Genomic DNA, 27,418 nt, shown 5'->3' with positions numbered 1-27,418 from the left:
TCAGTATGACAGTGCACCCAGTCATTAAGCAGCGACTGTGTGGCAATTTTCAAATAACTTAGGGGAGTTAAGCAAGATGACGTCTCCGATAACCGCCGATATTTCGACAGGAGCACACCCTACCATTTTCGAAATTTGCAGCAATGAAGAGCTGTGCAAGGGAATTTAAAACATCGGTTTCTAGAGAAATTCCGGAAAGATAAAACACACACGCGCGCACACACATACTGTGAACACTGGCGCCGTCGCAAGACAAAGATATCGGCGTCAGAAGTTATCCATAAAGAAAGTAATAATCAACGGGTGAGGCAGCATAAACTTTTACCCCCTGCTTTTTGACAGCGGAGAGAGCAGGATTCTATGCAGAATTTTTTTTTTTTTTTAAAAACATATATATTTATAAGGTTACTAGCAAACGTAATTTCAACAGCTTTCTTAATAACATTATCCCACTAGCTGGAAGAGCATGCCAGAATCTCCATTCTAATGTCTTCCATAGGATGATCGGTGCCAAAACAATGTTCTGCAAAGGCGGATTTGCTCGGCTGTTGTAAGCGTCTGTGCCGCTTGTGTTCAGTACACCGATCCTCCACGGTCCTGATAGCTTGACCAGTATATGACGTGCCACAGCTGCAAGGAATATGGTAGACACCCGCCATACACAAACCAACATTACACATTACTCAACCTAAGAGGAAGCTCATCTTAGAAAGTGGTCGAAAAACACACTTCACATCATATTTTCGCAAAATACGACCAATCCTGTTCTAAACGCTTCTTGCATAACGCAAAAAGGTCGTAGACTTTGGTGCCAGCTCGGTATCATCATCAACCAGGCGATGCGCACAGTTGGTAGATAGCGCAACGCTCGTCTGATCTGTCTTTCACTATAACCATTTTGACGAAAGATGACTTTGAGATGGGCTATCTCAGCTGACAAACTGTTAAGAGTCTGAGATGACATGGGCCCTGTGAAGCAAGGTGCCAAGTACCTTCCCCCCCCACGTTGCACCGGATGTTGACAACTATCAGCCTGCAGATACAAGTCAGTGTGTCAGTGTGAGTAGGCATGTCCCAACGTACCATCCAACTTCCTCCTTATCAACATGTCAAGGTAGGGAAGACAGCCATCCTTTTCCACCTCCATCGTGAAAACAGTATTCGGGTGGATTGAATTCAGGTTTCTAAAAAGTCATTCAAGTTCTCACTGACATGAGGCCAAACAATAAAAGTATTGTTTACACAGCTGTAAAAACACGCAGGTTTCAAAGCCGCCGACTCCAAGGCACGTTCTTCTAAATCTTCCATAAGCAAATTGGCAGTAATTGAGACAATGGATTTCCCATCGCAAATCCATCTGTCTGCTGGTAGTTACTGGTCACTGAATAAATAGCAAGTGGAAGTCAAAACATGTCGAAATAAGTACATTAAATCAACACCAAACCTAAACTCAAACAACCGTAACGAATCAGAAAGACGAACACGAGAGAAGAGAGAGACCACATCAAAACTTACAATAATATCAGAGTCATTCAAACGCATTCCCTCTAATCGATGTAATAAATCCACCGAGTTCTTAATGTGGCGCCCCCATCGACCTATGCGTCAACAGAGTAAAAGTTGTTTTGGCACACGATATATCGGGGCACCGATGTTATTCACAATCGGACGAAGACGAACTTAACGGAGACCGTATAACGTAGGGAGAACAGCACAGAAACAATTACGACTCTTGATAGTCTACTGCAACGGGGAACTATCCTTCAGGAGGCTGTTAGACTTTCTCTAAGCACCGATCCTGCTATACGCTGAATCATACAGCAAACACTGCAGCGTAAACCTGCTTGACCAAAACAACGGTAGCTTTGATCTTGCCCGCAGGTGAAATAACATAATCCGGATCAGCTCTAAGCGAACGTAAACCAGCTGTCTCAGACGCTGTGATATTAATCCACCTGGATTAATAACTCCACTTTTGGGACATCAGTAAACAGAGCTGAATGATCTTAAATACATAGGTCTCCTTCTTTGCATTTTCAATTTGGTAGTGTGACATAATATTATCAGTGCAGGTCGTTCATCTGCTGTTTGCTCTAGTGCCTTCAGGAACTTCGACTTGAAACCATATTTGTTAATTAAGTTGCAAAATTTTGTGGAATCCACTTAACTCTATAAAGCAACTATCAAGCCCACTCTCTCCATAAAAAATTTAAAATTTTCTCTTATTTTATAATTTACCAGAGAATCAACAAGAATGCAGGAGTCTCCACGAGACTTGGTACTGCTACAAAAGCTGTTAGCTACCTTAAAATTACTAATACTATTTAACACTTGTAGACAATCTTCTGTTAACCAGTATTTATTCACATAAATTATATTTTTATTTTCAGATTCTGAAAGCAGAATTTTAAGGTCATCAATTTTAGACTATTTAAGTTAGGTAGGTCTGCTGTAAGCAGTTGATATTCCATTGCATCAGTACATAATTTTTGTTTTTGACTGTGATTTTCACTGCATCCTCTTTGGTATACACACTTAATATTTTCAGTTCGCACCTTTATTTTGTCACCCCTATCATAATGTATTGGTCTCTCTTGCTTTTAGAGGTTTCACACATGTCTATCAACATTTTCCTGAAGCTTATAGAGCTTAACATTTTGAGGTTTAGTCTTTCTTCCCCCAGACGTTTATCATGTAAAAACTTCTTTCATTCAATGAATACTGCTCCAAGTCTGACGCACTGTTCCCTAATGCAGGTGTTTATTCTGTTGACGTAAATATCGCTTGCTGATCTTCTGTGAATTATACCACCAATTAACCAATTACCACTAGAGGTTGTGCACACAGTTTTTGCTGATCTGGTCAAAATTCTGTGTTTCAGTCACTATTTCTTCCTAACTAATGATGCAGATGGAGTTTGTGCCCACATGGATTAAAACATATCTGCAGTTGTAGTTTCTTTTTATTGTTGAACTTACACTTTTGTCCTTTTTACTATAGGAACTGTTGGCAATAAAATTTCCATTTTCAGCATTTCAGTGTTACTGTCAAGCAGTTCAGTAATTTCTTCTTTAGAGGTAAATGTATTTACAAGTTCAACAACTTCAGTACATAAGAAAAACATAAACAAAACAGACATGAGCATAGAGTATATACCTCCTAGCTCTGCAGAGAGCGAAGAAATTGAAAGAATGTATGATAAGATAAATTAAATTTTAATAATAAGTTTATTGCAGTCAAATAGCATTACAAATTCAGAGTACAATGATAGTAATAAACGATATTAGTAATTTTATGTATTGTGATTTGCATAGTCACTTATTGACTGTGTCCTTGTGGTACAGAGTTCTATATGGTAATGTTTGCATCAATTGGTATGTCCCAATCAATTCACGACATGCTTCCTTCCTAGCCTCCTCTGCAACATCAGGAGGTAGTTTGAAACCAGCCTATTCAACAGAACAACCACTAGCGAACGCTTGGGAGACGGTGCAAAATTGAAACCTTTCCTTAGAACGGATAAAGCAGCATCGTCAAAAGCTTCCTCCGTGAGATTAATCACAGAACGTCAAGATTCAGTATTAGACCCCTAGCCACGGAAACTTTCAAACTTCACCAAATGCCGGACAGTTTCAGAATGAACTTCTCAGTCATAAACCATGATAGACGAAGCAAGAAGGACGTAACAAGCAGACTACCATAGGCAAAGAGGGCATTCCTGAGCAAGAGAAGTGTTCTGTTATCAAACATAGGCCTTAATTTCAGGGAGAAATTTCGGAGAATGTACGTTTGGACACTCTATTGTATAGTCGTGAATCATGGACAATGGTAAAACCGGAATAAAAGATATTAGAAGCGTTTGAAATGTGGTGCTACAGTAGAATGATGAAAATTAGATAGACTAATAAGGAATAAGAGGTTCTCTGAAGAATCGGGGAAGAAAGGAACATATGGAAAACGTTGACAATAAGAAGGGACAGGATGATAGGACACGTGTTCAGACACCAGCAGTAACTTCCTTGGTACTAGAGGAATATGCAGAGGGTAAAAACTGTAGAGGAAGACAGAGACTGGAATACATCCAGCAAATAACTGAGCACGTAAGAAGCAAATGCTAGTCTGAGATGAAGAGGTTAGCTCAGGAGAGGAATTCATGGGGATCGCATCAAACCAGTTAGAAAATTGATGACTCAAAAAGGAAGTGTATGCTGAATCAATCTTTGTTTTTCGATTTCTTCTCATTTCTTCTGCAGCCTCTGCGTCATTTCGCTCGTACACCACGTCGATCAGAATATAGAGAATTAATATTTGCAAAAATAGTACCATTTTCGTGTACAAGCTTCTACGTAACGACTACGAACAATCAGACATGCCTCGAGGCAATTATTCACAGTTTAAAGTATCTTCCAGTCAGTGCTGCTTCCACTAAATTAAGAGTAATACGTCAACAAATAATGACAGTCGGATTGGTTGGACTGTCGATTATAGTTTTATGTGAGAAGAAAAAGTGTTTAAGACTAACAATGCATAGAATGTTAGGTTGCGAACCGTTCTGTTATAATAGCGCCATCTTCAAACTTACCCGGTGAAATTAATAATATCCATATGTTTTTATTCTAGTTGAACAATCTTTCTCAAATTACTTAAGTTCTCCTAGATGTGTTCCTCAGGTGTTTCTAGCGTAGATTTCGATTGTTCAATGTCTGGACTCTAGTTAAGCTGTGAATGCGAGGGTGGTACGTGATTGTAATTGTGGAGGTCCAAGTGATTCCTATATGACTTCCGTCGCAGCTGTGAGTATTCAAAGTGCAAGCAAAGGAATTACATAATGTGCAACATTCTCTCAGGATTATTCAATAAACAGAGACATAGGCTTTAAGTAAAACGTCTAATGCAGCGATCAGTTTGCTCAGACATCGTTGCAAAACGCGCCAGTCCAATGGAGGAAACGCCTCACTAGCGTACTTGCAGTGGAAGACAATTGTCGGCGCTGGCAGACAAATTTTGTTGTGAAAGATCCACGAATAATAATAACAATAATGACAGATTGGTTGCTTGGGGTTCAGTTAAAGAGCAACCGAAATCCAAGCTCGACACACCAGATGAAGATAGGTAAGAGGAGCTGCCGATATATTGGACTGCAATCTCGGAAATCTTGAGATAAGAACAACGTAAGCTTTATCGCTTTAGATACTCAGTATGAATCAGATTCGAGACTGACTGTTGGGTGCGTGCACCGAACCCTGTTTGTTACGTAGGCAGTTACAGGTTACATTCTCTCTGGCTGATACCGCATTCTTTAACGAGGACAAAGTTCAACTGAAACAGCGCCTGCCATTCGGCCCATTTTTAACACGCTTTGGGCAGAATGAGAGAAGCGCGGTAAACCTCTAGTTTAACGCTACTGAATTTCCCACGTTGAAAGTAACTGAAACTGCTATTCGGTGAGGAGAAAAAATTTATCAGCCCAAAATTCTACTTAAGCTGTGGCTGGCAGCACATAGTCGAGAACGACGGAAGTTGAGTAACAAAATAAATCAAACGTAGTTCGAATACAAGATACCTCCTGCTTAACTTCTTTGATCATATAACGTTTTTAGATTGCAACTGGAGACAAAATTTTCTTAGATTTTATTGCTTCGATCTGATAAACTGATCGTCCTGTAGACCCATACCGAGGACATCCTTGAGGATGTGTAACACGTCAGAAAAATAAAAATGCCAAATATATATTTACAAAAGAAATTATATGCTAATGTTTCTTCCAGAAATCCTAAGTGAAGTAGTGTTCATAAATTTGACGAAAAACAAAGCTACATTATTTCTAGTACTCATTCAAGCAAGTGAGCTGTTGGTTTCAAAAAACCTTATTACTTATGGTAATTTACGTTGTAAACGAACAGAAGATTAAAAAAGTGCCTAATAATTTGAGAAGTAGCAGTATTCATCGACACAAGAACGTTTATTCCATTAAATAGGGTCTCCAAATGCAAATTTTCTGAAGTCTGAACATTTGTTTGTAGGAGGAACTTAAAGACGTTTGGCTGCGGATAAGACCACAGTCGTTGATTCGGTATTCTGTCAATGCTTGCATCACAAACTTTTGATGCGTTTTACTATCTCGGTAGTTTAGGTGATTCGTTAGATGGTCTACAGTGTGATGTAGCGCATTTCCTGTTACATTTTAGCGAACGGAAGTAACATGTGAGCCCGTCGGTCAGTGCTGAAAAATATCCACGACTTAGGGGCACAGGTTCTCTAGTGTCACAAAAGATAAATTGTGGAAGACCTCGCTCAGTCCACATGCCTCAGATGGAGAGTGTGTTACGCTTACTGGGTGCAAATCCTGGGATCAGTGAGCAGCGATTAGTAGCAGAGAAAGTCGTGAGTTATTACCTCGTCTGAACGTACTATGTAAACAATTGCTGCGCCTGTACCATCTTAAGCGCATCCAAGCCGCAAGATCACAAAAGAGCACCAGGCGGATTACAGCTCAGTCATTGCTCATGCGAGTGTTGGTAGATCCCTGTTTACGTCTTAGATTTTATTTACCCATCAGGTGGATTCATAAGAGATAATGTTGGGAATTTTCATAGCCAACATGTATGTTAAATATCAGAACCGTTTCTAGATCAATCTAGGAGAACCATTTGGCAATAGATTAATAGGGACATACGTGCTACGACGTAAATTAAATGACGTTCGCTATTAGTATATTCTCATCAACGTACTGAAGACCTTGCTCGAGAATGTGTTGTGGCAATAAAAACTACATACGTGGCTTCTGCACGACGTCACACCAGCACATTTTCACCGTGCTTCAACATTTGGAATTGACATTTCCACACTACTGGACTGTCAAGATGGCCACGCACCTTGGCCACTACGTCCCACAAACACCAGGCCCCAGATTTTCCCAAATTTTCCCTATCAATGCAGTCAATTATATTCAGACACTACAGGATCGCATATTCAGTACAAACCAGCACGTACGACGAAAATCGGGTCAGCTAAAAAGAGCGCCACGTGATTCCTTAAGCTGAAAGGCAAATGATGCGTTGCAAAACAAGGATGTCACATTTAATTCCACCCATCAACAACTGTACGGAACCGACGTCACGTTTAACCCGAAAGCGTTTCTGAAGAAGAGAAATTTGTTAACATCGAGTACAGATTTAAGTGTCAGGAAGTCGTTTCTGAAAGTATTTGTATGGAGTATAGCCATGTATGGAAGTGAAACATGGACGATAAATAGTTTGGACAAGAAGAGATTAGAAGCTTTCGAAATGTGGTGCTACAGAAGAATGCTGAAGATTAGATGGGTAGACCACGTAACTAATGAGGAGGTATTGAATAGAATAGGGGAGAAGAGGAGTTTGTGGCACACCTTGACAAGAAGAAGGGACCGGTTGGTAGGGCATGTTCTGAGGCATCAAGGGATCACAAATTTAGCATTGGAGGGCAGCGTGGAGGGTAAAAATCGTAGAGGGAGACCAAGAGATGAATACACTAAGCAGATTCAGAAGGATGTAGGTTGCAGTAAGTACTGGGAGATGAAGAAGCTTGCAGAGGATAGAGTAGCATGGAGAGCTGCATCAAACCAGTCTCAGGACTGAAGATCACAACAACAACAACATGGTCTTAATTAGCGTGAAAGGCTTAGAAGATACTGCAGTCTGTGAACAACATCGAAATTCGATTATATAAAAACAAAAAGAACCTCTTCAGTCAAGTTCAATTTTCAGAAAGTATGTGTCTGTGGACCCATATTTATTGGATTCGTTTTCTTCTATTGACACCAAAATACGGATCATGGCACGCAAATTACAATGTGTATACACTACGCCATGACGAAAAATGGTAGGCCTACGAAGTCCACAGGCCGTACATGTGTGTCTGATAATCACTATGCATAACGACGACATACTTTTTTGAACGATCTCCCCTGTTAATAGGGCTGTTAATATACACGTTGGCTATGCGACTAAAATTACTATGCCAGTTGATGGTAGGATGTTACCCAATCGTTCTACACATAAAGCTACGGTCGCAGGTTCGAATCCTGCCTTGGGCATGGATGTGTGTGATGTCCTTAGGTTAGTTAGGTTTAAGTAGTTCTACGTTCTAGGGGACTGATGACCTCAGAAGTTAAGTCCCATAGTGCTCAGAGCCTTTACACATAAACAAAAATTATTCCCCTACAAAAATGTACACAAGACAAACGCTTTAAAAATTCAGCGTAGTACTGAAAATACCAAATAAAAAGATAAAAATTAATAAAACATGGCAATCACATCGGAGTCAGCGAAAATTAAATACACTCCCTCACATACCCGTATCAACACATATATTCTCAGTCTACATGCATATACCCATTTGAACACTTTAATCATTATGACATAGAAACAATAAATCACTGACCACAATTGTGCAAGGTTTTTCTTCGCACAACTACTCAAATGACTGCTCTGTGTAATGAGGCGCAAAACAGTTTATGGATTTTAAATAGGTACTTCAACTATGTTTAGTAGTGCTGACAACATTCTGGATTCATACAAACATCGTGAACTTAGAGTTAATAAGAAAATGACACACGTTATTGAAGCAGCTCATATGCATATATTCTTTCCTCAATTTTGAAATGAAACTACACGAACGGTCACGCTTTCACATTTGTGAACAAGGCACTATATGTGATAAAAGCAAAGTTGACTTTTGGGCACACGTGATGATGTCGGCGATCTTCGTCCTGTTCCATGAGCAAAACCACGCTCATATCATTTGTAGAGTACTTCATTCTATAGGCTGGTATAATTCGTCACCTTGTCAACGGGGTTTGGTTTTCCATCACTACCATCTAGCATGCTATAGCGCGTCTTTACAGTTTCAGAGCCTCGGGCATGGATGTGTGTGATGTACTTAGGTTAGTTAGGTTTAAGTAGTTCTAAGTTCTAGTGGACTGATGACCTCAGAAGTTAAGTCCCATAGCGCTCAGAGCCATTTGAACCATTTTTTGAACCACCAAGTAGTGTTCTAAGAGCCGATCGCAAACTTTCGCCGCCAGCACACGAGCAAAGTTAAAGAGTACAATTTGGTACCGAATAAATACATACAAGGACTAGATTTAGATGAATGTGAAACGTTTCTTCAGAAGATGTTACACTTTTATTTCAAAAACTCCTATAAAAGAGGACAACAAAATTCAAAAGTCTCATTTAGTCAATCTAAAATAATAAAATTTCAAACAGTAAAATAGATACACTCTACAACTTCCTCAGCAGTTATAAAATGCCACAACAATAATTTATAAAAGGTGTCATAATAAAGCAAATTTAATGAAACAAGTTTACAAATCCTGAATTATCCATGCAGGGAAAAAATACTGCTACGGACATTAAGCCTCAATAAAATGGAAAACATTTTCTTTTTACACAGACAACAACTATCCACATCTATGAACACAATTTATAAAACTTATTATAATTTGTCGCAAAACTGTGCTCCAATTAAGTATCTTAACCTACAAGAGTGGAGCCACACGTAAGAGCCATCTTGCCTTAGGCCAGCCATACCAACGGTGTCCTGAATCACAACCAGTCTTTCCAGCTAAAAAATAGCCACAGAGCTCTCTGCGGGTTCAACGAGGCACACCAGGATTCACAACTCCTAACAGTCGGCCATTAGGTTACTGGATCACCCGATGGTAAGCGCCGCCGTTGACGATACAGATCCAGCAAAACAAATGGGTTCAGCCGGGCCTACAGCGGGGTTGAGTCCGTAGATGGTCGCTGCGGGGTCCAAGCTGATGGCGGAAGAGAACTGGTGTTGTCAGTCTGCCGAAGAAAGCAGGCACCTTCGTCTAGGAGGAGCCACAGTCGCACCGCCGCCCCTTGTCCTCCCCCCCCCCCCCTCTCTCTCACTATCTCTTTCCCTCTCTCTCTCCATTCGTTTCGCCGATTCAGACTCTCCGTGACTCCATGAACTAAAAACTAACAATATCTTCTGTCCTGCACTTTCTCCTGCAGACAGTCCAGGTTGGAATCCTTTACTTCTGTGATGCCATCCATCTGTCTTACCCTTTGCCACCCTCTTCTCCTACTGCCTTTGATCTTCCCAGCTTTAATGTCTTTCCCAGCGGAACATTTCTTCTCATGCTGTGCCCAAAGTAGGTAAGTTGTTGTTTCAGTGTCAGACCTTCCAAAGAGCAATCTGGTTTTTTTAGCTGTATTATTGACCTATTCATTCTCTTTGTGATCCTTGGAAGTCCAAGGAGTTTCCTCCAACATCACAATTCAAAAGTGTCTGTTCTACTCCATTCAGCCTTTCTTTCGGTTCAGATCTCACATCCGCACACCTGGAAACGCCATAACCCTCACGAAGCGGACATTAGTTGTTAAACTTATGTCTCTACTTCTCAAAACATTGTCAAGGTTGGACATTGCTTTCCTACGAAGTAACAAGCATATCTTGATGTCACAACTGCAGTCACCATCAGCAGAAATCTGGGAGCCGAGATAATTGAACCCATAAACTACCTCCATTTTTTCTCCTCCTATACGCCATGAAGAGAGAGATTTAGTTGCCATAATTTTCGTTTTCTTGACATGTAACCTTAGACCAGCACTTGCACTTTCTTCTTTCACCTTCAGTAAGAAGATCTTTAACTTTTCTTCACGTTCTGTCATCAGTATGGTATCATCTGCATATATTAGGTTATTTACTCAGGTATTTATCCCATCTATTTTAATTACAGTTTCTTCTTCACCTAGCCCGGCATTCCTCATAACGTGTTCTGCGTTAGAGACTGAATACACAGGAACCCGTATGCAGCCTTGTACTCCTTTCTGAATCTTCTCCCATTTAGTTACTCCATATGTGGTCCTCACCGTGGCTTTTTGATCAGAGGTTTTATAAAGATTCCTATAATTTATTGTGGCCGACACAGTCAAAGGCTTTAGCACAATCAATAAAGCGAGATGCACGTCTTTCCGGAAGTCTCTTGCCTTCTACATAGCCGGCCGCGGTGGTCTAGCGGTTCTAGGCGCGCAGTTCGGAACCGCGCGACTGCTACGGTCGCAGGTTCGAATCCTGCCTCGGGCATGGATGTGTGTGATGTCCTTAGGTTAGTTAGGTTTAAGTAGTTCTAAGTTCTAGGGGACTGATGACCACAGATGTTAAGTCCCATAGTACTCAGAGCCAGAGCTTCTACATAATCCAAAAGAATTCCAGAAAGATGTGTATCTTTATTTTATTGATTATGCTACAGCTTTTGACTGCGTCGGCCACAATAAATTACGAGAAGTGCTCGAAACCATGGCTTATCAGATCACTGCCTACAGAGTCACCTAACAGCGGCAGCCGCAGAGGCACACGCGGGAGTTCGAAGGTGTCGCAACAGTGGCGACTTTTGAATCGGCGAACAATTAGTACTGTATGTCTATCTTGTGCATTGCTCGCTTTAATGACGAAAAGTATGGTGTGCTTTCGTAATAACAATGCCTAACTGACCATTCAAGTTAAGCCAGTACGTTTTACAAAGCACCTACATACCTGGAACACAGTTCCAAAAATGGTTCAAATGGCTCTGAGCACTTTGGGACTTAACACCTGAGGTCATCAATCCCCCAGAACTTAGAACTACTTAAACCTAACTAACCTAAGGACATCACACACATCCATGCCCGGGGCAGGATTCGAACCTGCGACCGTAGCGGTCGCGCGGTTCCAGACTGAAGCGCGTAGAACCGCTCGGCCACATCGGCCGGCTAAACACAGTTTAATGCTTAGTTTAATAACAAACTATGTGCATAACTTGATATTACACAACACTGACAGTTCTCGCTGTATTTTACAATTTAATGTTTGGTATAGAAAAATATTACAACAGCATCTAAAAGATGGCTCCTCTATTAGTACAACGATTATGTTCATGTTGACTTAATATTGAAAAACTGTATCGATATCGATTAGCATCACATTGCAACATTTGCATCCTCACAGGACTACGCGACCTACTGGCTGCACCGCATCTACCACACGCCGTTCCTTTACAAGCATTTCCACAAGCTGCACCACAAGTACAAGCAACCGACGGCCTTCTCCGTGACAGCCATCCACCCAGTGGAGATCATGCACATCCAGATTACGCTGTGTCTGCCGCTCTTCGTCATCCCCTGCCACTTCGGTGAGTCCACTAGCAGCTCCTGGCGTCTCCACCGTGCATATCCTCTACACCTAACAGCCACTCTGTTGTACCACACGAAATAATACTCGTCAGTACAATGGTGGTTCTTAGCTTTACGCCAGAAGGAGCTGAGATGATACTACAACATATAAAATATCAGATCACTTCATTAGATATTGAACAAGATGAAATACTTAATTCTGTTACATGCCACGCCCGCAGGAAAGTAATGATTATTTATTACTGCCATTGAACATTATTGTATCACCTGATACAGAACTATAGTTCAATTCTCTTATCTTTGCGGCTCGCGCATGCCCGCCCAGACGCGAGAGATTGCTGCGTTGCCAGTTGCAAACGACGCACGCGCCATGAGAAGCAGCGCCATAGTAGAGTATAGTTCGCAAACTTACGTTTAGGGGGGAGCGCGCAGTTTATGAAGTAAAGCCACCACAACCGCATTAACCCTTTCGCTGCTACAGAGACGTGCTCCCCGCATTCCGCGCTATTTTGTCATCACTACATTGCTCGCCGCCTGTGCAGACACATGGTGTTCCGACTGCTTTGACACACTTATCATTCGATCTCACAAAAACTATTTGGTCCAAAAATTTGATTTTCACACATCTTCTTGACTGATACCTCCCCCCCCCCCCCCCCCCCCCCACCATAAATGACTTAATTTTGTTTCGCTGTTCAACGCAGTTATTGTGCAGCATTAAATGTAGTAAACCATTGCACGAAATTTTGAAGAGTTTGCAAAGGTAAAAGTCCATAGTGTATACTTTCCGTATGGTCGATTTTAGTTGCCACAATGTTGAGAATGAAATGTGGACAATATACCTAAATTTCATACAAAATTTACTGTATAACACTGCCTCATTTAATTTAAGTACCAGATAGGTGTCCGCAGCTCGGGGTCGTGCAGTAGCGTTCTCGCTTCCCGCGCCGGGGTTCGATTCCCGGCGGGGTCAGGGATTTTCTCTGCCTCGTGATGACTGGGTGTTGTGTGATATCCTTAGGCTAGTTAGGTTTAAGTAGTTCTAAGTTCTAGAGGACTGATGATCATAGATGTTGAGTGCCATAGTGCTCAGAGCCACATCGCCACCAGATAGGTGTCGTATGTAATATTGGGAAATATTCCATCTTCAGCGACTGTAATAAAACTTTTATTTATACCAGAGTCATTTCGCTTTTTTCTAAAACGTTCTGATTAAAGCAAAGTTGGCGAAGTACACAAAATTGAATTGTGGACGTAATAAAACATAGAAACTAAAATATGTTGTTAGTGAGGTGCAGTGCGCAAACAATGTGTGTTTGTCACAACGGATAGCAAATACTTGCCAAAACATAGATCAGTCGACGAAAACATTGAATATGATGTTGCCAAAGCAGCGAAGCAAAGAACTGAGGCAGACAATCAAGAAGCTCGGCAACGTACGAGCCGAAATTCTGTTCTAAATAATACTTTTAATACTGTCGCAAAAGAATATACCACAATATGAATGGTATAACAGCGACTGCGGAAGAGAAGATACACAAACAAAACAGATAACATGAATAGTGTATGTGTGCCTTTTCATTGTTTTTAATTGCTGTGAAAAGAAATATTGGAGGACAAAATTAGAAAAGCCGAAAACTTATGATTATAATGAAGAGACAAAACAGTAGAAATTTCAATAAATTACATTCAAACGAATAAAATTCATGAAGTAAGACACTTCGATATTGTTTTTAAATAAAGAAAATATTGAGCACCAATCAAGGTTTGAACTCAGAACCCATCACATAGTAGCCAAACATCTTAACCATTATGCTAACGCAGCTTGTCATTTAACAGAACTCCTGGAAGACTCAAACATCACGCCAAATACCGACAAACACTGTTGGTCTAACTATGAATTATTCACGTTTCGTCAAAGTACAATAGGAAATAAACAATTACTGCTGTTCTTTATTGCGAAAAAGCGGTTCGTGAGAATGATACAAACATCTTTCCTTGCTATCGCCTGAATTAGGAGGCTTATTGCTTGTGTGGTTTAATTAATTAATAGAATACGAAGCAATTGGTATCAAGAACGCTTTTCCAAACTTTCTATAAAAGAAAGTCTGCTATCAAGACATTGCTTTTGTCCAATTACTTTATTTACGACTGAACACTTCTGAAACTGAGGACACTCGTCCGTGCTCTGCATTGCACTCGAGCTCTGGCAATGTCGTTCTCTGTTCGCTGACTGTGTTTTGTGACGTCAGATGCACAGAACGAACCTAAACTCGGCCGCCGTCGTATATGACGTGCACTATAGTCTCTTCTGACAGAGTGCACTTGACGATTAACATTTATGCAGAGTTCTGTGCAAAGCAACTGTCGCACTGCTGTCTCGATAGAGAGAAGGTGCTGCTGTCATCAGCGATGATTGTTGACTGGGCTGAGGGTCACTGAGCTCAGTAACTAAACGAGCTGGTGCCATTGCGCATGGAAACTCTCGTGGGCGTGTCTATACCACCGTCTCTCATTTATTGTTGCTTCTGACAGCGACTATGTTTACTCGTGGTTCCGTCGTGAGGTACCAACCTTGCCTTGGCACCTCGCTCTTTGGACGACACCACGCAGTGTGCATGTTCCAAGTTATCAAGGTTAAAAGTATATAGATACTTAACTGACTATTTTACCCTAAGGTATCAATGGTGGGAATTGCATGTTTCAAGCGTAACATTCCATGGTCTGTGGAAGTGCTAGATTCAAGCCACCGCTTACATTTTCATAGAAATCATCATCAGACTTACACCATAAGGAGTCATGTAGTGGAGGGGCAGGTGTTCGTTGCATCCTCTTGCCCTTGGACTGTGAAACTGGAACAGACTTTGACTGACTGTGCGTCTTGGGTTGGGGTTGGATTGATTTAGTGGAAGAGACCAAACAGCGAGAACTTCGCTCTCATTGGATTTGGGAAGGATGGGGACGGAAGTCAGCCTTGCCCTTTCAAAGGAACTACCCCGGCATTTGCGTGAAGCGATTTAGGGAAATCACGGAAAATCTAAATCAAATGACCGGACGCGGGATTGAACCGTCCTCCTCCGGAATGCGAGTCCAATATGCTAACGTCTGTGCCGCCTCGCTCGGTCTGACTCTGACAAATGTGCTGTTGTTAGAAATATCTCAACTGTAATTTAAATTTGTGAAAATCAGTGAGTGAAGTGTGGGAAATAACTTAATAACTGTGGAAACGTGTATATACATATTTGTTGAATGCTAATCAAAGTCAACATTAATGATTTACAGTCCCCTTCTGTGGCGTGGCGCTCTACACGTACTACCACGGCATAATCGATCACTCTGGCATCAACTTCAAGGCATACTGGTGGCAGCCCTGGCAGCCAGACGCTATCTTCCACGACAACCACCACCAGTACTTCCACGTCAACTTTGCCTTCAACATATACATTTGGGACAAGGTGAGTTCAGATAGCACTTAGCGAATTTCTGTTACATATTCTTGCACAAGTACTGCTTTACGGAAATCACTGTCAGACGAAAGAATGGTGACTGTGATGTCTGTTATATTTTATTTTTCGCTCTTTGGTAAACTTGCTAACCAAGAGCATTTTAAACATAGTCATACTGCATCAGTATCTTTGCTTCTTGCGATTTCGGCCTGTGAATTGCTTATTTCAGAACTTCACTTGGGTGGTAACAACTTCAAAGTACTCCGTACTGTTCTCCAGTTCTTGTAAACAGATCATTCTGGAAGCTGGGACATAGTATCGAAAAAGTCAGATAAATAATTGTAATGAGTGTAACTAATTTTGTGCATGTGGTTGGTTGGTTGGTTTCGGGGAAGGAGACCAGACAGCGTGGTCATCGGTCTCATCGGATTAGGGAAGGATTGGGAAGGAAGTCGGCCGTGCCCTTTCAGAGGAACCATCCCGGCATTTGCCTGGAGTGATTTAGGGAAATCACGGAAAACCTAAATCAGGATGGCCGGACGCGGGATTGAACCGTCGTCCTCCCGAATGCGAGTCCAGTGTCTAACCACTGCGCCACCCCGCTCGGTTTTGTGCATGTGAATACGCATATTGATAAAATATAATTAATTTCTCAAGCTAGTTTTCAAGTTGTGAATTGGAAAGTAATTACCATGTCTAAAGTGTTATACTGAGACATGGCCCGGTGTCATGTAATTCCAAAACATAGTGTCTTTTTAAACTGCTTTACATGAACCACATAACATTTGCAAGGGAAGTAACTCATTTAAAGAGATCATAAAGAATAGAGCTTACATCACAGAAGAGCCTTACATTTGACGTAACTATCACCTGATTTGACGACAAAGCCAATGCAAAAAATTTAACTACAAAACAGAGGTCAGATGTAATCAAGTATTCAAAACATGGAAGCTAGAGGACATCCTCTACTGTTCCTTAAATTAGGATACACAGTCGGCCGGAGTGGCCGAGCCGTTCTAGGCGCTACAGTCTGGAACTGCGGAACCGCTACGGTCGCAGGTTCGAATCCTGCTTCGGGCATAGATGTGTGTGATGTCCTTAGGTTAGATAGCTTTAAGTAGTTCTAAGTTCTAGGGGACTGATGACCTCAGAAGTTAAGTCCCATAGTGCTCAGAACCATTTGAACCATTTTGTTTTAGGATACACATATATTCATTATCTATTTGCTTCTCTTATTCGTAACTTGTTATTTAGTAGACAACGCGAAATGTAATGTAACAGCATCAACATATGGATGTGCATGACAGGATCATAACCTGTTGTTGACCTCATTTGGTCAAGTTTCTTTTATGACCAATTAAAGAACGCATTTGAACCTGATTAGCACTTTTCTTCTTTTCCTCCCAGTATCTCTTCATTTGCTCACAATATGTATTAATTTTTTAGTTGTAAATATGCACTACATAGGAAGTGTTGTGTGAACAGTTATTTACCTTTATTTTGAAACACAGCGTGAAAAGTAATATTCATGAAAAACAAGTAGAGAAGATATTCGAATAGAAATGTTGATGTCCCATAGTAATCGTCGTCTGGTGTCCCTGTAGAATATGTTTTATGCCTTACACTCTGCCAGTGCCTAGTTTTTCCTGCTACTGCTAAGCCATCTCATTTACACCGTCTACTTCGAGCTTGTGCCATGTCTCTAATGATACCTTCTTCACGTAGCATTGAACCCAAATCTTCCTTTTTCTTACGAAAGTCGTCCACATCCACGAGCTCGTTTGTGGTTCCAAATAGCCAGAAGATAGCGTCCAATCCACATGGTGTCTACAAACGTCTAGTACTTTTCCTAAACATGGCAAAGTTGTGTTTGGCAATAGTTCAGCATTCACTTCTGAGCATTGCGCTACGTGATCAGTATGCATAATACATGTATCTGTGATTCATGATCATTCCTCAACTGGAACAGCAGTATTCTCCTGCAATCAGTATAAAAGACTCGACCCAAGGAATCATTAGAACCAATTCGCCAGAAACACAAACGGCTTTTTGATTCAAGGTTACAATTCATGCAACCTCTAGTTTGACACTGCAGTGATTTCATAAATGAACTTTTTTAGCAGTTTTTGGCTCTAGTGCTATAGAATTGAATTTACTCATATATAATTATCAATCACATATAGCACAATTTTCATGCTCTCCTCAAAACTCTTTCATTTTTAAACTTCGATTTGTCCAACTGCAATCACACAACTTCATTTTTTTTTTCATTGTTGTTTCCCAATTTACCAGAAGTCTTTCATCTTCTTGCTATGTTGCATTTTCCTGTCTTCCATTCATCTTGAAAATAAAAATTTAATATTATTCTTAAATTAGTCTCTGTCCGTTATTTACGATTCTTTTACTCTGTTTTTCTCAAGTACTTTTCTTATGCCTGTCATCCCTGCTATTAACTTCTTTTCCCACAGTTACAAAAATTTTTGTTATCTTGTTGCCATCCATTGGGTATAGGTGTCCAAAGAAGATTTATCTTCACTTTGCCATTTTTTCTAATATTTTTATGTATTTTTGTAGCTCTCTTCATCGCTTCCATTTTTCCAACTCTTTGTTGTTTGTATAGTGCCCACTACTTTTCTAATACTTCATCTTTCAAGTACCTCTATCATACCCAGCTTATAGCTTATTGTTTGTCTTTGTTGTCCTTTTGCAGGGGGATTCAGATGCTCCTACACATGGGTTTTACGCAATCCTCAGCGCCTTCAAATGCATGTGCAAGATTTTAATATTCTCTTGCGTGTTAAGCACAAACTATTAGTTCTACCTTAAAGTAGTTATTCATGCGAAACGTACAAAAGTGACATTCAAACGCATTTTTCTTCAATAACTCGAAAATTGTTGTCTCCAGCAAAAAAATATCCTAGCACAAAATTTAACTATGTTATATTTCCTATAAAAAAGATCCTGTTGATCTTTTTCTGTATGATTAATAGATTGCGTACAGCAAGAGACAGGATATGAAAATAAACATTCTAGTATCTCCACTGTGATACAGTATTTTACTTTTCTATTTCTAGGGATTTATTTCTTGTTGCAGATAGTTTTATGTAAACCATGCAGTGAATTCACTTTATAAATTCATATATCTATTAAAAATCTCCATACTCTGTTTTGCTTTCCCGTTCCTCCATGATATATAAATTTACAAAGTCCTCCTATTTTACTTACGTGTGTTTCTGCATATTTTGTGTATATTTTTTATCTTTTTCATAAATTTTGTTTTCTCAGCTGAAATTCTGCGATGACTTCTATTGATTGTTCTTTCCAGGACGTTTATTTGAATGACTGTTTCTTTCAGCTTTTCTAAAATTATTGCAAAATCGTCTGAAAAAGCTAAACATTTTACTTTAATTCCTTCCTAGTGTTATGGATTTTGTTTGATGATTTTTAACTCTGGTTTCTTGATCCATTTTTTTCTGAACCAACAGGTTCTATTTCGAGTTACTGAGAGATTTTTCTTAAACATTTTCCTTATATATTGCATTCATTGCTGATTTCGATTCAACGCCAGACTCTTTGATGGTTTTATCTATTTCCTCTGTCTTCAAGATCAAATGCTTTCTGCATATCAATAAATGATACTACAACACATTTGCTGGTTAATGTTCTGTGGAGAATTTTTCATTTTAAGATAAAAATAGGTTCTGTGCATGAGCTACCCTTTAGGTACCAATCTGGTATTCTCTCAGTTACTTTTCTAAAGTTTCTTTAATTCATTTAGGAGAAGTTTTGAAAGTATTTTGCAAATCAGTAGTATAAATGACTCTCATTTGTAATTGAACTAAAAGATGTAAAAAGGACATATCTAACAAATGTGAAAATTTTCAGTAGATACGATAAACTTCATAGATAGTTCGAAACAAAGTTTACACATGAAAGTTTTCTGCAGTTTTGCAATCATATTTTGTCACAATACTGGAAGGAAAACTACTCCAGCATGTGACATATATGGCAATTATTGTGGATTATATAGACTGAACATATGCCTCCTCCAAATTATGATTTATATAACTGTAGGAATTTAAAAATTTTAATAAAATAAACAATAAACTGTTGGAAAAACTTCCATAGTATTACTTCACATGACAGAATCAGGAAGTGAGCAAAATTGATATGGATCTCCAGAAAAACCTATGAATAATTATGACCATTTTTTCTCCTTCATTGTCCTATTCCTCTGTGTATGTTATGGTCCATTAGAAAAGTGCATCACAAAAGTGACTGTATCCTGCAGGAAAATGTGCAATTTTTTCCAGATCATTCACTTCTTTTTATCATTATTGGAACACTACCAGTGACATACGCTTTCTCGTCAGGTAGACTTGAGGGATAGTGTAGCGTTTAAGAGATATTGCATGCTTGCTTAGTCCATCAATATACTCAAAAGCAACCATCTTCCCTCTCATATCTGACTTATATTCAATATGCTTCAACTTGGGCAACTGAAAAGTAATTTTGTTTTCCTTAGGAATACCTCCGCCTGATGTCTCACCTAATAAGACATGTCTTTTTATAGTACCTAGTGCTACCATTCTTTGAAAACTGGAATATCATCTGAAATCACCACTTTGATGAGAAACACTTTCCCTCTGGTTCTTCACAACAAACCCTTCTCAGCATTGTGGCACAACGAGTACAGAGTCTACTATACAATAACTGCTTATTATTGTTGACATTTAGTTTGTCTCCACACTTCTGGAATCTTTTCTGTTTTCCGTGTGTTCTCGTAAGTCAAGTCCATGGTCTCTTAAAAATTTTGGTTCTGACCTTTTCTATAAGTCTCCTGTAATAGAGTCATCGCCAGTTGTTTGGTTGATTTTGAGGTATTTTTTATGTTTTCGTAAATGTCTAGCTCCGTTGATGTGCATTCTTCCTCGGCGTTTTCTGGCATTGCTGAAAATTCTAATGGAATTGTTGGAACTGTTTTTTGTGTGGTGTAAATTCAGTGGAACGCTTAATATATTTTCGCAGCTGCACGGAACGTACCGGCAGAAGGACCGGCTGTACACGGAAGACACGTTCTACGGCCGTGGCAAGGCGCTGTCGGAGGCTACAGAAGAAGAGCGCCAGCAGGACCTCACTGAGCGGCTGTCTGAGAACCCGCGCGCCTACCGTAGTGGCACCCTCGAGTACAAGCTGGAAGGGGCCGAAGCCGCGACTCGCAAGCGGGCGGCCGCCCACTGACAACCGCGCATGCGCCGTTGAAGTCTTCTCAGCCACGCTGCTTTCTGCTGCCTTGCTGGTCACAGCTAGGTCGTGGAACCTGTGGATATTTAAGTAAATGCAGGGTCGTTGTGTATATTCATAATTACGGATGTCGGAATACCAATAAATACTCTTTTCGTGACTCTTCTTTTTTACTTCTTTTTCTGATACAGAACAACTACAGAAGTAAGGTCGAATTCTGCGCAGACGAATAACGTCTTCAAAATCAAGCACAGGCATCTGTTTTATTCCGGCCAAATTTTCTGCAGAATTCGACAGGCTTTTACTAACACAGTAGTAAGATTTTGATACCTTTCAGAAAAATTATAACTTAAAGCTAGACCGAAACCATGCACTGTAGTATAGCTACGATGAGAAGTTTCTGTTCTTCCGTTTGCTTCAGGACTTAACTAATCCTTCCTTGGCAATTTTTCTTTCTCGTGCCTCTTCAGAAACTATCAGTCTTTCTCCTTTGCGTCTTTCTTCTTACAGTACTCACTTTGTTTTCACATCCATCCACAACAGTCATTAAATTACTCTGAATAATTTTATTCATATCCCTTTAAAAAAAGGATGGGAAAACATCCTTCCACAATTCCAGCGCTCCAAGTGATTACATTTCATTGCTCTTCCTTTTCTATTCACAGAATCTGTGTATTTCCCTCCTTCTCCTAAGCTTTCTTTCATTGCTCCGATATTTTTCGTTTCCAACCATTATTCAGTAAGGTTTTTATCTCTCGTAATTACTTAATCGTTCTTTTTGTTCATAGAGTGTATTACCCATCTTAATGTAAATAATCTGATATAATAAATTTACAGATATGTTGTATATGGTGTTGCATTCATAAAGCATATATAGTAACATATGGTGTGTATAGAAATTAAAACATCTGATAATCAAGTATTGAGGTCAAAAGCAGTCATTGCCATTAAATTAATCCTGTGTCAACAATGTTCAATCGTTAGTGACATTGGAGGATAAGGATAAATATTTTGTCACTTTCATGTGAAGGGCTTATTTCAATAGTGGTGCAAGTCCATTTTTGTTCATATTGAGATACAGAGACCTAAACTTAAATGAGCGTTGCAAAATCTGCAGTTGCTAGAGATAAACCTTTCTTTCTGTTTGTTTGGATCATTAATTTCAGAAGCATTATAGACAGAAAAGTGGAGGTAATGGACTTGTACCACCATTGCAATAAGCTCTTCATCTGTTTCGCACCGTCAGTACTGTACCCAGAGATTTCATTCTCTTTGCGTATTTCAGTAGCAACGCAATGCAAGTATTGTATTAAGTGCCAATTTATGTGACACAGAATTTGGTTTCACAAAACTGATTCCGTTTTTACTCATTATCACGGTATATTATGTACGCTAATTCAACTGTAACGTATTAAAACGTCACCAGATTTAAAAACGACTACAATGCTGTAGAATATTGGTTTACCAACGATATAAATAAAGAATAATTACTTTTAATGTCAAATGTTCTTACGACGTACATTTCCTAAAATCACCAGCATCAGCTCACGTTGACGTAAACGTACTGACACAATTAATTTCACATTTCTTTCCATACTCCATGTGTTCTGTTTACTGTGCAAATTATTCTATGGTGGTTCTAACGAAAGTCTGATTCACATAGAATGTTCCCGTGATGATGACGCGAACTTTAAGTAGTAATAGAAAATAGCAAGTGCATCAATTTTAGAGAAAGAATACTGTTACAAGCCCCCCCCCCCATGAACCATGGACCTTGCCGTTGGTGGGGAGGCTTGCGTGCCTCAGCGATACAGATAGCCGTACCGTAGGTGCAACCACAACGGAGGGGTATCTGTTGAGAGGCCAGACAAACGTGTGGTTCCTGAAGAGGGGCAGAAGCCTTTTCAGTAGTTGCAAGGGCAACACTCTGGATGATTGACTGATCTGGCCTTGTAACAATAACCAAAACGGCCTTGCTGTGCTGGTACTGCGAACGGCTGAAAGCAAGGGGAAACTACGGCCGTAATTTTTCCCGAGGGCATGCAGCTTTACTGTATGATGATGGCGTCCTCTTGGGTAAAATATTCCGGATGTAAAACAGTCCCCCATTCGGATCTCCGGGCGGGGACTACTCAAGAGGATGTCGTTATCAGGAGAAAGAAAACTGGTGTTCTACGGATCGGAGCGTGGAATGTCAGATCCCTTAATCGGGCAGGTAGGTTAGAAAATTTAAAAAGGGGAATGGATATGTTAAAGTTAGATATAGTGGGAATTAGTGAAGTTCGGTGGCAGGAGGAACAAGACTTCTGGTCAGGTGACTACAGGGGTATAAACACAAAATCAAATAGGGGTAATGCAGGAATAGGTTTAATAATGAATAGGAAAATAGGAATGCAGGTAAGCTACTACAAACAGCATAGTGAACGCATAATTGTAGCCAAGATAGATACGAAGCCCACACCAACTACAGTAGTACAAGTTTATATGCCAACTAGCTCTGCAGATGACGAAGAAATTGAAGAAATGTATGATGAAATAAAAGAAATTATTCAGATAGTGAAAAGTGACGAAAATTTAATAGTCATGGGTGACTGGAATTCGGTAGTAGGAAAAGGGAGAGAAGGAAACGTAATAGGTGAATATGGATTGGAGCTAAGAAATGAAAGAGGAAGCCGCCTGGTAGAATTTTGCACAGAGCACAACTTAATCATAGCTAACACTTGGTTCAAGACTCATAAAAGAAGGCTGTATACATGGAAGAAGCCTGGAGATACTGACAGGTTTCAGATAGATTATATAATGGTAAGACAGAGATTTAGGAACCAGGTTTTAAACTGTAAGACATTTCCAGGGGCAGATGTGGACTCTGACCACAATCTATTGGTTATGACCTGTAGATTAAAACTGAAGAAACTGCAAAAAGGTGGGAATTTAAGGAGATGGGACCTGGATAAACTGACTAAACCAGAGGTTGTACAGAGTTTCAGGGAGAGCATAAGGGAACAATTGACAGGAATTAGGGAAAGAAACAGTAGAAGAAGAATGGGTAGCTTTGAGGGATGAAGTAGTGAAGGCAGCAGAGGATCAAGTAGGTAAAAAGACGAGGGCTAGTAGAAATCCTTGGGTAATAGAAGAAATATTGAATTTAATTGATGAAAGGACAAAATATAAAAATGCAGTAAATGAAGCAGGCAAAAAGGAATACAAACGTCTCAAAAATGAGATCGACAGCAAGTGCAAAACGGCTAAGCAGGGATGGCTAGAGGACAAATGTAAGGATGTAGAGGCTTGTCACTAGGGGTAAGATAGATACTGCCTACAGGAAAATTAAAGAGACCTTTGGAGATAAGAGAACCACTTGTATGAACATCAAGAGCTCAGATGGAAACCCAGTTCTAAGCAAAGAGGGGAAAGCAGAAAGGTGGAAGGAATATATAGAGGGTCTATACAAGGGCGATGTACTTGAGGACAATATTATGGAAATGGAAGAGGATGTAGGTGAAGATGAAATGGGAGATACGATACTGCGTGAAGAGTTTGACAGAGCACTCAAAGACCCGAGTCGAAACAAGGCCCCCGGAGTAGATAACATTCCATTGGAACTACTGACGGCCTTGGGAGAGCCAGTCCTGACAAAATTCTACCATCTGGTGAGCAAGATGTATGAAACAGGCGAAATACCCTCAGACTTCAAGAAGAATATAATAATTCCAATCCCAAAGAAAGCAGGTGTTGACAGATGTGAAAATTACCGAAATATCAGTTTAATAAGTCACAGTTGCAAAATACTAACACGAATTCTTTACAGACAAATGGAAAAACTAGTGGAAGCCAACCTTGGAGAAGATCAGTTTGGATTCCGTAGAAATGTTGGAACACGTGAGGCAATACTGACCCTACGACTTATCTTAGAAGCTAGATTAAGGAAGGGCAAACCTACGTTTCTAGCATTTGTAGACTTAGAGAAAGCTTTTGACAATGTTGACTGGAATACTCTCTTTCAAATTCTGAAGGTGGCAGGGGTAAAATACAGGGAGCGAAAGGCTATTTACAATTTGTACAGAAACCAGATGGCAGTTATAAGAGTCGAGGGACATGAAAGGGAAGCAGTGGTTGGGAAGGGAGTGAGACAGGGTTGTAGCCTCTCCCCGATGTTATTCAATCTGTATATTGAGCAAGCAGTGAAGGAAACAAAAGAAAAATTTGGAGTAGGTATTTAATATCCATGGATAAGAAATAAAAACTTTGAGGTTTGCCGATGACGTAATTCTGTCAGAGACAGCAAAGGACTTGGAAGAGCAGTTGAACGGAATGGATAGGGTCTTGAAAGGAGGATATAAGATGATCATCAACAAAAGCAAAACGAGGATAATGGAATGTAGTCGAATTAAGTCGGGTGGTGCTGAGGGAATTAGATTAGGAAATGAGACACTTAAAGTAGTAGAGGAGTTTTGCTATTTGGGGAGCAAAATAACTGATGATGGTCCAAGTAGAGAGGATATAAAATGTAGACTGGCAATGGCAAGGAAAGCGTTTCTGAAGAAGAGAAATTTGTAAACATCGAGTATAGATTTAAGTGTCAGGAAATCATTTCTGAAAGTATTTGTATGGAGTGTAGCCATGTATGGAAGTGAAACATGGGCGATAAATAGTTTGGACAAGAAGAGAATAGAAGCTTTCGAAATGTGGTGCTACAGAAGAATGCTGAAGATTAGATGGGTAGATCACATAACTAATGAGGAAGTATTGAATAGGTTTGGGGAGAAGAGAAGTTTGTGGCCCAACTTGACCAGAAGAAGGGATCGGTTGGTAAGACATGTTCTGAGGCATCAAGTGATCACCAATTTAGTATTGGAGGGCAGCGTGAAGGGCAAAAATCGTAGAGGGAGACCAAGAGATGAATACACTAAGCATATTCAGAAGGATGTAGGTTGCAGTAGGTACTGGGAGATGAAGAAGCTTGCACAGGATAGAGTAGCATGGAGAGCTGCATCAAACCAGTCTCAGGACTGAAGACCACAACAACAACAACAACAACAACAACAACAGCAACTGTCACAGGAACGACAGAGTGGAAAGTTACGAAGTTTAATGTTGTGGGAGAACTTTGCCAATATGTCAACCTACAAATCTTTATTTTTAATATATAACAAATTCACATATTATAGAGATAACAGTTAACCCTGTATGGTAGACGAATCCGAACAGCATACGGGCCCCGAAATCATGGAGGGATTTACATGTATAGTCAACACCTGCCTGAGTTCAGCGTTACGCCTGACAAAATTCTATAGCACAATTTACTTATTTTTTTCCTTGAAGATCTGTTGAAAAAACGCTTAGTTTGTATCTCCATGTTCGTTGTAGCAGCTCTGCAGGAATTTTACATAATGGATTTTGTGAAATGAATCGAAGCAAATCATTGAAAGTAGTCACCTTCAAGAATATACATCTTCACGGATTATTGTTACCTCTTACTCCACTTACGTTTCAAACGTATTATACAGGGCTATCCACATAAACCTGAACTACTTCAGAGGGTAATAATTTCCCTCCGAAAGCTCGTAGAGACGGGAAAGTTTTTTAATGGTCTCATTAGCTCTAGGAGAATCGTACCTTCCATTGTCGGCAAGTTGATTGTCGTTTCTGCTAATGAGATGCTTTGTCCGATAAAATGGCGCACTTGCTCGCCTCGTGTTAATTCCTTCGTAGCCTCGTCGGTCGCAGTTTGTAAACATGAGATGCTTTGTCCGGTAAAATTGCGCACTTGCTCGGCTCGTATTAATTCGTTCGTAGTCTCGTCGGTCGCAGTTTGCGAATCTGTGAGTGTGTAATCCGGACCGCTTGACAATAACGAGCAAAATTAGTTATTCGTTCGCAGCCTTCAGTTGGCAGAAGCGTGCAGTACACACTTAGCGGGTTTCTATTATGAAAATATACTGGAAGACTGACTCACTGATTGCAACACAACGCGCATTACTGATAGAATTCAGTGACCGCGATGTTCCAACAAAACCAACAATTTTATCGAATGTAAGGGAGCTGGAAACAACTGGTGTGCTAAACAGTCACAGTGGTAAACATAGACTGCCATATGATTGTTGGGCCCATTTTCTTTCACCTTATACGGGCATCTTCAATACATTTGAGGAGCAGCTGGATGATGTCAAACTTACAGAATGCTACTTCCTACAAGATGGAGCAATGTGTCACATGTCTAAAGCTTTCATGCAGCTTATAACTACACACCTGGAAATGGAAAAAAGAACACATTGACACCAGTGTGTCAGACCCACCATACTTGCTCCGGACACTGCGAGAGGGCTGTACAAGCAATGATCACACGCACAGCACAGCGGACACACCAGGAACCGCGGTGTTGGCCGTCGAATGGCGCTAGCTGCGCAGCATTTGTGCACCGCTGCCGTCAGTGTCAGCCAGTTTGCCGTGGCATACGGAGCTCCATCGCAGTCTTTAACACTGGTAGCATGCCGCGACAGCGTGGACGTGAACCGTATGTGCAGTTGACGGACTTTGAGCGAG

General features: G+C 40.3%; 1 protein-coding gene across 1 annotated transcript in view; it reads left to right on the top strand.

The window, feature by feature from the left end:
• Positions 1–22,379, top strand: part of LOC124613344 (lathosterol oxidase-like) — a 111,902-nt gene extending 89,523 nt beyond the window's left edge. The window contains exons 4-6 of the mRNA XM_047142041.1: positions 12,001–12,184; positions 15,468–15,640; positions 20,660–22,379. Coding sequence (XP_046997997.1) covers positions 12,001–12,184; positions 15,468–15,640; positions 20,660–20,872 — 570 coding nt within the window. The 3' untranslated portion in view covers positions 20,873–22,379. The remainder of the gene's footprint in view (positions 1–12,000; positions 12,185–15,467; positions 15,641–20,659) is intronic.
• Positions 22,380–27,418: the final 5,039 nt, after the last annotated feature.

Source organism: Schistocerca americana, chromosome 4 (assembly GCF_021461395.2).
Source record: "Schistocerca americana isolate TAMUIC-IGC-003095 chromosome 4, iqSchAmer2.1, whole genome shotgun sequence".
Classification (NCBI taxonomy): Eukaryota; Metazoa; Arthropoda; class Insecta; order Orthoptera; family Acrididae; genus Schistocerca; species Schistocerca americana.
This window is presented reverse-complemented; position numbering and strand designations above follow the sequence as displayed.